General features: G+C 42.3%; 1 protein-coding gene across 1 annotated transcript in view; it reads left to right on the plus strand.

Moving 5' to 3' along the window:
• Positions 1-12,609, plus strand: part of CNTNAP2 (contactin associated protein 2) — a 1,678,538-nt gene that overhangs the window by 1,359,762 nt on the left and 306,167 nt on the right. Inside the window, exon 14 of the mRNA XM_083188543.1 lies at positions 5,798-5,954. Within this exon, the coding sequence (XP_083044669.1) occupies positions 5,798-5,954 (157 nt within the window). The remainder of the gene's footprint in view (positions 1-5,797; positions 5,955-12,609) is intronic.

Here is a 12,609-nt window from a genome sequence, read left to right on the forward strand (position 1 = left end):
ATGTGGTCTGCGGGGGTCTCCGTCACATCCCGGCGGCTGCCAGTGTCCCCCTGCGTCTCCTCCTCCCCCCTGCAGCCGGATGTCCTGCCGGCTGTGACACCTGCTGGGGGAGGAGGAGACAAAGGAGGACGGGAGGGGGGGCGCGCAGACGGCGGGCGGCGATAGAAGCCAATAGGCTTCTATAGGGTATCGCCACCCAGAGGGTGGCAAAATCCTGCCTCGCGAAAACGGCGCGGACGGGTATTGGTACATAGGAAACCCCCGTTTTACCGCATTTTCCCTTTAGTACATCCCGCTATAAGCTTCAAAAGTGATAAAATAGAGAGCGATAAACAGCCAGCCAATTAGCTCCTGCCTGACATTTTTCAAACACAGTCTGTGACATGGCAGGTAGGAGCTGATTGGCTGTCTGTTTATCACTCTCCATTTTATCACTTTTGAAGCTTAGAAAATCTGGCCCTAAATGAAACTCGTACAGAAAAGGGTGGTGTGGATTTGGGATTAGGTGGGGGCCCAAGAAATATAATTGTACAGGGCCCCAAGATTTCTGTTGCCAGCCCTGGCAGCATCGCAGTACTTCATATACAGATTCAGACTCATTTGCACTCACATTATTGTCATTTAGAAGTGCAGATTTGTCACTTTTAGTTGTTCATTTATGCTAATAAGATGCAATTTTAAGAGCAATAACTGCACCCATTAGAGGGACTATTTAGCGCAATTGAAGCTACAGTGAATGAGGACCCATACTGTACAGTACTGTATGTAGGGGAGAATTCTTCCAAGGCTGCTATGATATAGTGTAAACGTAAGATGAAGGAGCCTATGTATAGAGGAGAATGATAAAGGAGGTATGATATAGCTGAGTATAAATTTGAGGCATAAGAATTTATTTGAAGGAACTATATACTGTATGCAAATAAATTGAGTTCTTTACTCAAGTTGATCTGATATCAGTCGCCGGGCAACCACACACCTTCCCTGTGAGCTTATACAACTTAGATGGACAGTATAATAAGCCTGCGGTATACAGCTTAGAATGTGTAATAAATGTGTGTTACAGTACATTAGAATATTTGTATTATACTATATATGGTGTGTTCCTTGCTATTTCCTGTACATTTAGCATCCAATTATTTTAGTTTGATAAAAAATATATATATATATCTTTCATACAAACAAGTTTTCCTGAGAGTTGTATCAAGCCATCTAAAAAGCCAAGAAGTGAATAAATAAAAAAGCTGTGAAGCAGAGGGGGGGGAGGGAGGGAGATGGTACTGATTACCCAGGCTTGGGCATGCTATGGGTCCCAGCTTGAGCAGACCAGTTGGCATTTTTGGTTCTTCTTCCAATGTCATCTTAACTAAAGCTTAGTGGGCTGGTCCGTTAGTTCCGGCCAGGGATGGGGGGGGGGGTCACCGGGCTGTGTTGCTCACTTGCAGACACCACATCACTGCGGAGCTACGATATTACAAGATTATGACATCATAGATCTATAGATATATACAGTAGGTAGATAGATAGACAGACAGACATATAGAGAAATATAGATCTATCCATATATCTAGTGATGGACTAATTGGACTACAGTTTGTCATTATACTACAATGAGTGCTGCTGAATATGTTTTGTATTATTGTTGGGTGCACTTTGGAAATTAGAATGAAGGGCCTCTGCACTGCATGTTGGATGGAATGCTGGCAGAGGGAATACCAATACAGGAAATCCTGACACTGGTTAGAAGACTGGTGTCGGGATCCACAATTCTGGCACTGGAATCCCGACTGTCAGCATCCTAATCATAAATATGCTAGGAAGGGTTAGAGTTAGGCTCCAGGGGGCCCCTGGAAGTTGTACCAGGGCCCAGGATTTCTCTTGCCAGCCCTGTCCATAGCATCCAATCGTATTCTACAGTACCTATCATTTTAAAGAATGTATTTCATAACGGTCACTTGGCTTCTATGTGCAACTTCTCCATTTGCCAATTCTCCATCCCAATTACCGTACATGGGTGTGGTATGGGGCTCCAACTGTCTGGATTCCGATGGTCATTAGACCGACATTGGAATCCTGACTACCGGTACCTTGCGGGTTCGGTGGCTCTCTGTACTTACTACAGGTTCTATACAGGTTCTATGCAGGTTCTATTCTTCCTCTATGTAAATTAGGAACCCGATTGTCGGGCTTTTAACAGTCCCAACTGTCGGGAGGTCATCCGGCACTCAAAGTACATAACCCTTATAATGTTTTATAAGTGGACTTCCTGACAGATGTTTTATATGGAAGTGTTCTCCCTGAAATGACTCTCTATGTTGTGGGAAGGAAAAACATTGGATTTTGCTGATGTGGGCAGTAACTACAGGAGAGACTCTACTGCTATAATTAGAACTGATGAGCTACAACTATTATTTAAAGTTTATTTTAGTCCCCTGTATTTTACTATAGGAATATAAATGTTAAGAATGATGTGTCTGTTTATACAAATGGCAATAAATGTATTTGATTTTGGTGTAATGGATGGTGTTTTAAATCATATTATACAATAAATCCCTCAGCTATTGTTTTGTGTAATAAGCTGTTTGGGTACCACCGCAGACTCAAGAGTTAAATATATAGAATGCCTTTGCCTTGAATACTATTTTCCACTATCAAGAACCTGGGGTAAAAGAATGTCCATTTTTTCCTAAAAACCTCTAATGGATTGTAAATGATACATAACTACAGCGTGAGATAATGCTACATTACACTACATATTATTTAATGCCACCAGTTAAATAACCAACAGTTTCCATCTTTCCATGAGACATCTCTGGACCAGCTGCTTTCTGTTTCCAATATCTGGTTTCCTTTCTTATTTACAGTAGTTTAGGAGCCTAATCATATGCAAATTGTTGGGCACTGGGCATGAAAGTGAGGTGCAAAAATATGTTGGGTTATTTATTAACCGAGTAAGTATCTATGGTACTATGGCTGATCTAAGGTCCCAGATGATCTAAGTTCGGGATGGCCAGATTCAAAGGTGGATGCAGACACACTTGTAGTAGCATCTACTGGCTGTTGCCCATACTGTATGCAACTTTTTGCAAATGTCAATACAAAATTACTTCCCTAGTGTACATTTGTTCATCTGAATGTACAAAGGCTGAGACCCATGCTGTCAATGATTGGTGCATCTTTAAATGTCACCACCAGTCGCATCATCAAGACCTGCACTCGTTGCAGTCTGGCTATCTGACTATGGCATCCAATGCCTGTGTGTCTGTGTTTGCTTTAGGAGACACTATCATAATCCGCCCATTAAACAGATCATTTTTGCCTGAATTACTAGCCAACTCAGTTACCCCACATAAATGTTTTCCACATCTCTGATATATCTCTGATACTGTACATATCAATCACAACAACACAATTGTGTGTACACTCTATGTAAAGCTTCTGCCTTACAACTTTTTAGGGATTCTTGTGCATACGAGGTAGAAAATCGCTCAACTACATGATTATCAGCATTGCTTTTGGTGGTGATTTAGGGGGGTATTCAATCTTCGGGTCACGGCAGACGAGCTTGCTCGCCCGCCGTGACCCAGTCCTGTTCTCGGTCAGCTCGACCGAGAACATGCAGGCGGGATTCAATGTTCCGCCTGCAGCGGGGCGAGAAGGGGGCGTGGCCGCGAGTTGCGGCCGGGAAGTGACGAGCTGCAGCCGGCAGCTCGTCACTTCCTGGCTGTTCTCGGCAGAACGAGCCCGACAACTAGAGATGTCGGGCTCGTTCTGCCGGGAAACCCTGTTCAATGCTGTCGGGGAAGACAGCATTGAATAGGGCCCGTCGAGCATCTCCCCCACGGGAGATGCTCGACGGCGATTGAATATCCCCCTTAGACTCAGATTGACAATTTAAATAAGTCTTTGTATGTTTAAAACAACCTCAATTTCCAACAATAATTTATCCTGATCTAACAGTCATGTAGGGATATATGTAGATTTAGACATAAACATTTAGTGAAAAATATTCATGTTTGTAGTTGCGCAGTCACACAAAAATTCTATTGCATTTTGTGCTTATGATTCCTTATGTTCAGAGATGCAGAAGAGTAACGAGAGGCTGTTCCTGTAAGCCTGGTAGCATTTAAACCCCAGAGAGTATGATGCATGACCCCATTTGTGTGTGCACAGGTACCTTTAAGTTATATAATGGTGTTTGTTGCTGCTCTATAGGTGACCATTCATGTTGATAGTTTGGTTTGGTTTGGTGTGTGGTTGTGTGCTTATAAAAGGATACATCAGATTAGTTCTCTTGTTCAACTCCAAAAATATACTTTCACCTTCCCTGAAAGTGGTTTAAGTGGTGTTTGGCGTTGATAAAGTATGGCGATGCTGTTGTAAAGTTCCCAATTAGCCCCATGCTGTAGGTTCCTATGAAGACAGTGGCAGAACTCTGGGAGGCAATGGAGTCATCTGCAGCCGGGCTCCGGCTCTCAAGGGGGCACCTCTTCTCCCCTGCAAATTGAAATCCATTAATTGAAAGCCATTGAATTAGCATCTGTGGCTGAGTTCTGAAATATATATGTGTTCTTTCTCTCTCCATATATAAATATATATATATTTCATAAGAGACATATATGTGTGTGTGTGTGTGTGTGTGTATATGGTTTTGTGTGTGTGAAGATGTAAAAAAAATTCTGAATATTGGATATGCATGGATATGGAAAAAGCTGTTGGACTCGGGCTTTAATGAAAAAACATGTTTTCTTGTCTTGTGGGGGGGGGGGGGGGGTGCAGTGCAGTGGGGGAGGTCAGTGCCTCCCCAGGCAATGACCTCACCGTACGTCACTGGAATTAACACATAGAAATACATTTAGAAAACCTGCTAAGGGACAGAGAGTGATAAAGAACCAGCCGATCAGCTCGTACCTGTCATTTTTCAAACCCCGCATGTAACATGGCAGGTAGGAGCTGATGGGTTGTTTATCACTCTCCATTTTGTCACTTTTTGAAGCTTGATACATCTGACCCATAAAATTAATAGGAGTGATGTTGCCCATAGCTACCAATCAGATTTTGTCATTATCATTTTATAGGATGCAATAAAGAAATGATAGACAGACTTTGTGTGGTTGCTATGGGCAACTGAACCTCTTCATTGTTAGAAGCTTTATTCAATTTGACCTCATAGAATTTAGTAAAAGTGAACACGGTGTATGGACCTGATTATCGCATGTTTTTTGGGGGTCTGCAAAACAAGACAAATATGGGATATTGCTAGGGCATGGCATGTCAACCCAGGTCCTCTTATGTCTGAAACAATAAGACCTGGGTTGACAGTCTTAAGTCCTTGACCATGCACCAACCAGCGTTATTCCCAGGACTTGCAACCTGGGTCAGTGCCCCGGATACATGTAAAATGTATTACCCGGGTCTTCATGACCTGGTTCATGCCTAAAAGGTACAAACGCAACAATATGAAATAAGTAATCATTTTTATTTACTGTACCTTTATGTAGAAATATGTGTCTGTGGGATAATGATAATGCAGATTCCAAGGAAAGATAAATGCTCTTAAGAGCTGTCTTAATTCAATGTCCTCATATTTACTATCTGTGACATATTTTTCAGTAACAAGCTATGTTGTCATTAATATGTCAAATTAAGTTGCAGATTTCATATTCAATTTCAAATTCAAGGAAATTAAAATAATATTAAAATGACAAACTACCAATCCATCTCTGTTTAAACTCAGTGAGTATATATTTGTGACATGTTCTAATAACTGAGTCCTGTGCTTTGTGTTTTGGTATAATAGATGGACACCCATACACATGGTGGGTTGGAAAAGGAAATGAGAAGCATTACTACTGGGGAGATTCTGGTCCTGGCATTCAGAAATGTTCCTGTGGAATTGAAAGAAATTGCAGTGACAGCAGGTTCTACTGTAACTGTGATGCTGACCAAAAGCAATGGTGAGTCTTGTTTTAAGCAGTATTTTTAGCAGAATCAGAATGCACTTTATTGGCCAGGTATCCTTGCATATACTAGGAATTTGATTTGGATTGCTGAGCAACAGCCGGTTAGTAAAACAGTAAAACAGTGACAGTACAGATATACTGTACATAACACATACAGGTATACAGGGCTGGACTGGGACCAGAAATCGGCCCTGGCAAATTGAGCACACAGGCCCACCTGTAGCAAGCGGGACACATGTGCTGCGAAAAGGGGGCATGGCCTCATGTAAAGGAGGCGTGGCATCACAAAAAGAAGGCACTGGCACAATCCGTTATGCCCATTACACATGACACACACACCATAATGCCCATTACAGAATATGACACAATCCATTATACCCATGGGATGGGCAGTATGTCATGACCCTGGCTGGAGCTGTGGCTGGGGGAACAGCCAGCATGCAATGAGAGGGGGTAGTTAGAGTCAGTCAGTGAGGCCGGGGCCAAGAGATGGGGTTTGTAGGAGTTTGGGCCCTCACCTCCCTAGGGGCTCCTCACGTGGTTGTACCCAGGGTGAGTGGGGAGGGCTGGGGGCTGCAAAATGTTGTTTCGCCGCCGGTCTCCAGGCCAGCCGCACCGGGGGCATCTGCTTTCCTCCTCCCTCATCATAAGAAGGCCACCTGAAGCTCCCCTGCTGTTTTTCAACTACAAGTCTCAGCATGCCCAAATAACCTACAAATAGATAGCAGGAAGTCACAAATGTGCTTAAGCTCGCTCTAATTTATCGTCTAATAAAATGTGTTTTTGGACAGTTTAGTACAAGTTAGTAACTCACGTATACCTGAGTATAACCACTACGTATATAACTTATGTTGCACTAGTCACAAAATATTGCTACTGGGAGGACAATCTGGTTCTCCTAATTGTTTAAGGCATTGAAAGCAGGCCTCCCAGACTCTTTCAATGCCTTGAACAATTGGGAGGACCACATTGAGAACTGAGAATAGGCATGCACTTGTGTAGGTGGCATCGACATCTGTTGTTGCAATTTTTTCATTTTTAAGTCTAAAGGCCCATACACACTGGTCGACTTTGAGCTGAAAGCCGCTCAAAACAGCCTGTTTGAGCGGCTTTCAGCTCAAAGCCGCCTAGTGTGATCGCTGCTGCACGCTCCCGCATCATCGCCATGACAGCCGCTCATCTGCTGGTTATACCAGCAGATAAGCGGCATTGGGGACGGCTTTGCATAGCTCTGCGCTATGCAACGCTGTCCTCCCCCCTCCGTCAGCGCCGGACAGGGGGATAGCCGCTCAGTGTGTATGCACTGAGCGGCCTTCCTCGCAGCGATGATTTACATCATCGCTGTCCATACACGCTGGGCATAGTCGCCCAGTGTGTATGGACCTTTACAGTTTTTTGTCTTTATGATTCCTCGTAAATTTCTGTGTTGAATAGTTGGTTTGATTGAATATAATACGTTACTAATTTGCAAGACATTTAAAAAAATAAGTAACTATTATTGTTATATAGTATTGAAAATAATAATTACTGTTATATATAAATATAACATTAATTATTATTATTATTATATATAAATATTATTGGAATATTGTTCACCGTTGTTGGTGAACAATATTGTAAGCTGTGACTGGAAAGGTGATTTAATTTTATTGGGGTTAATAATACTGTAGAAACAAAATAGGCCCAAATTATGTGATTTTTAGCTGGGGTGTTTTTTCTTACTTTTTTTTTAATAAAAACTGCATGTCGAAAACCAAAACAAAGATCAAATATTGGGTTTGGCGTACATTTCTAGCTTAAAGATATGTAAATTACATAATGGAAAACGAAGGATGTACAGTGGATAATCGATTCACCACAAGCCTTATGAAGTCATTCCATTGATTAGTGATGATTAATCACATGACGCAGCTTCTCCAATTCTAAAACAAAATTAAAGACATTAAAAAAAGCTGGACCAGCAAGTGGGTTTTTAAGATGTGGTATAGCTTGTTAGTGCAAACACTGATACTATAGCTAGTATGAGGTAGACGGGTGTATTGTGGAATTTAATCATTTTATTATATGGTTATAGAGATTTTAACTAAAGACATAGGGGGTCATTTATTACAGCTCACCCATGCCCCTTTCAGACCGCACAAATTAAACGGTATATTGCCGTTTCTTTACCGTTTCAAAACGGTAATATGTGCAGTCTGAAAGGTCCAGAGTGAATTTACCGTTTTAAAATAACCGGTATTTTAAAATGGTAAAAAAGCAGGGTCCAACACGTTTCAGACCCGTTTTTTTTGCAGTCTGAACGGGTCTGAAACGGTACCCAGGCAGCAGTGAGCACTATTGGTCCCCAGTGCCTGCATATTTAATGAGGCGGCCGCTAATTACATATGCGCATATGTAATTAGACGATAATTTCATATGCACATATATAATTAGCCGCTCATTACACATGTGCATATGTAATGCTCGACCGGCTCTTTAAATATGCACTGCGCTGGCTCAGAGTGACCAGCGCAGAGAGGACCTGGCTCAGAGGAGACCTGGCTCAGAGGGGACCCCCCCCCCCATAATGTGTTTAAGAAAACCCCCATGCGCCGGTACCTTGTGCCTTACGATCCCGGCTGTCGGCTCCTGCTGCTTATAAAAAAAAGTGACTTTCGGAAAATGGCTGCCCCATAGGAAAGACTGTTTGAAAAAACTGTCTTTGGTATGGGGGCAGCCATTTTCCGAAAGTCACTTTTTTTATAAGCAGCAGGAATCTGCACAGCCGGGATCCGCAAGGCATATGAGGTACATGCTGCACGGGGGGCTTTCTTAAACACATTGGGGGGGGAGGGGTGTTAGCCCTATTGGTTGGGGGGGGGTGTTAAAACTGTACAGGGGGGGGCGGTTGCTGAAGACCGCACTGGCTTTGATCCTGTATTTGGAAAGTTTCCAAAAACGGGTCTGTCAGTGTAAAAAAACGGCACTTAAACGGTAATATTCCGGTAATGCGGTGTGAAGGGGGTTTTACATGGCAGAACCGTTTTTAGAAACTTTTCAAAATACCTGGTCAAAGCCAGTTTTGCGGTCTGAAAGCAGCATAAGCAGCCCCTTCGCTGCTTAGCAAGTGGCTTAACACCGCTGGTCAGAACACCCCCGCCGCCGATTTCCCTCGGTAACATGTGAGGGGGGTGTTACGAGTTATCCCTCATATGCCTCCGCTGGCAGGAGAAATTAATCAATGTTTGCCAACCATCAAATGATTTCTCCAGTCTCAACTGACTTTTATTTACAAGCGTTAGGACAAAGATAGTGTGGACGGCTGACATCCTGTGATGTCAGCCGCCTGTCCCAGGCAGGCATCGGCCGCTTACCCTTGGGAACGCCCAGTGTTTTCATGGATGAGCCCCGTTTTCACCCCCGGCCCTCCCTCCCCACAGAAATGTGCATCCACCAACCCCGACCTTTGGGGAAGAGGTCAAATTCAGATCACTTTGAGCGATCCTGAATCAGCCGCATAAAGTACAAATCTTATGTACTGTCATTTATCTTTCTTTAAAATTTCTATAAGCATATAATTATATATTTCTTATCCAAAACACACCCTTCCACCACTCACCAGTTTACAGTACACAGTTTGCACCTACAGAAATGTAAATAAAAACTAATGATGGAAACCCAACTTAATTTATTTCAAATTGACATTAATACTGAAACTAACTGGGGACCCTGCCTGGGGACTATCATCAGAGCCATCACTAATACTGTCATGTTTAATGACGTGCGTCAAGAAATGGTTGGTATAACTTCGTTGTTAAGGGGCAAACCTCAGATAGATGGGGTGTGGCCTTGCCTTGCTATTTAGCTGGACCATTGCAGCTGAGCCCGTTGAGAGTGAGAGATTTCTTGAACTTTCCGAACAATGAAGCTATTTAGTCTAAGACAACTGTCATCCAATATTAGTTTATTTCAAAAAGACAAAGCATTTAAACAGCACATTATAAACTTCCCTTGAATAGAATTAAATGCATTTCAGAAAGTTATAGGAAAGAAGTATTTAATTACGAAAATATCTGATATGTTTAGGCAAAGAAATCACAATTACTGAATCATACCTTCCAGCTGCAAACATTTTCCTACGACTTTAAGAACTCCATATGGAACCAAGCTGTAGTCTCATTATAACATTTAATCAGAACGCGGTCTGAGCGGAGATAATGATATCATAATAATGTTATAGGCCTATCAGGCCTAAATGGCTGCTATACAACACTTACTGTGGGGGAGATACAGTGTTTTGCATGTCTGCTACAGAAACATTCTGCACACTACAGTACTGCTGTCATACTGCCATCTAAATGATTGAATACCCCTAGAGGGCCTTTGTTCACTAAGCATTACCTCAAAGCATTTCCAATTTACATTTATATTACTAAAGTTGATAATGTATGCCTTTTTGTGTATATGGCTCTTACTGTAAATCAGATCTGCAAATGAATCATCATAACAGTATGGGCTGGTTACTGTCATACTGAGATGCAATGTGGGCAAATAATTTTTCATGGCAACAGTGGTGTGCACTTCGGTAGGACTGATTGATAACAGAACCTGTCCCCCAAAAAACTGAAGTCAGTGTAATGGTTTGATGTAGAGAGAGTTAGATTTGGGTGAGTTATTTTGTTTCTGTGCAGGGTAAATACTGACTGCTTTATTTTTACACTGCAATATAGATATTAGTTTAAAGTACACACCCCACCCAAATCTAACTCTCTGCACATGTTACATCTGCCCCACCTGCAGTGCACATGGTTTTGTCCATTAAAGGAGTTTTCTTTTGCAAACCAACCAGAATCACCCCCAAATGTGCTTTGCGAATGAACCTGAATCCTTCATTTCTTTGCCAAATTCATTACACCTGATTGCACAGGCAGCTAGTGAGACTCATGCCAACACCTACTAGGTCTCTGGCATCCAGGTATTATTTGCCCTATACACAATCACTATACTCAACCCACATACTGTAAATTTGCACCATACTAGGGTCAGACTGGCTCGCAGGGGAATATGGGAAACCCCCACTACATTCTCTAATGGTTAGCCAAACCTATCTGATGACTGGCCACAACCCTACTGGACCCAGGCCACAGCCTTAAACATGTGACCCTAAAACCGCATTCCCATGGTGGCATCGAAGTCAACAATAATCTTATAGCACATTGCCATCATGATTGTTATAATTCTCCTTGGTTCCCAAATCAAATATAATGACTTTCTCATAGTGGCCCTAATTCATGTGTGTCCACAAATGCAGCTGTGTGTTGGTAAGGTACGGAACTGATAATCATCGCAAGTAAGAAGATAGGAACCCGGAGCCAAATGTGTAATAATGTGTAAGAATCAGAAAGTGAGAGATTTTGGGAGAGTTGTCCCATTTCTTTTAAAGTGGCAATCATTTACATGGCAGAATTACCCTGGTTTTTTTTTTTCAGTATAAATGATCGCCGTTTAAAAAAAAAATGGGACAACTCTCCCAAAATCTCTCACTTTCTGATTCTCACACTCTATTGCATTTGGCCCCCAATGTCCTCCGCAATTGCATACTGATAAAATATTGAGGAATATTGAGGGTTGACCTATGACTATGCAGACTGGCTGTGCTCTTCTGTAATCTCTCCATGTGCAAATACTGTATGAACTGTGCCCGGTGTCTCTACCATGCTGCTCTACTCGCTGATACTAGGAAGCTTCTATAAGCCATTTTACTACTATGTGACAGACAAGGAGAAAATATACACAGCAACCAAACAGTACCACAACCTGCCATGGTGTATTCATATAGTAGGGTTTTTATTCACATTTCCCTGAATCATAAGCACCTGCTGCACTCAGTGTTCTATCGTGTGATTTTCATGTGTATTCACTTTTGGAGCTAGTTTACTAACCATATAGCTATTGCAATGCTTAATAATACAAGTGCCAGGAATGTTACTGTAGCTATTGTGCAGTATATTGTAGTTTTTATTACCGTAGGCTTTGCTTGTGCCTGCTACTCATCAATACATTGGAGCAGTATTGTTGGGTACTTATGTATTAGCAGGGCACCCAATTATCATACATACATTAGCGTAGGGAAATCGCATTGCATCGCAAGGGCCGTTTTAGTGCCGTGCGATGCAATGCGATTTTCCTATGTAATTTATTCACTGCTCTATTGGCCCGGCTGATCGCATTGCATCGCACCTCCCGCAAAATCGCATACAATCTCATGCGATTTTATAGAGTGTGATGCCATTACATTAGCTATACACTTGTATGGCATACAATGAGGTTTTAGGCACCCCCCCTACTATCCACGCCACCCCGAAGCGTTGCGAGCGGCGGCGGAATGCGTCCTCCCGGCCTTTTCATGCCCCCACTATCCACGTTAACGTGGAGTTGATTGACCCTAACAGTGTAATTATAATAAATGACCCTCCATGTGTACTCATGTGAAATGACCCTAACTGTATACTTTTGCTAAATGACCTTCTATGTTTACTTCTGACAGATGACCCTCCATGTGTTCTTATGTTTAATCACCCTCCACGTGTACTTATAATAAATGACCCTACATGTGTACTTATGTTTAATCACCCTCCACGTGTACTTATAATAAATGACCCTACATGTG

Source organism: Crinia signifera, chromosome 5 (genome assembly GCF_055691185.1).
Source record: "Crinia signifera chromosome 5, ASM5569118v1, whole genome shotgun sequence".
Taxonomy (NCBI): Eukaryota; Metazoa; Chordata; class Amphibia; order Anura; family Myobatrachidae; genus Crinia; species Crinia signifera.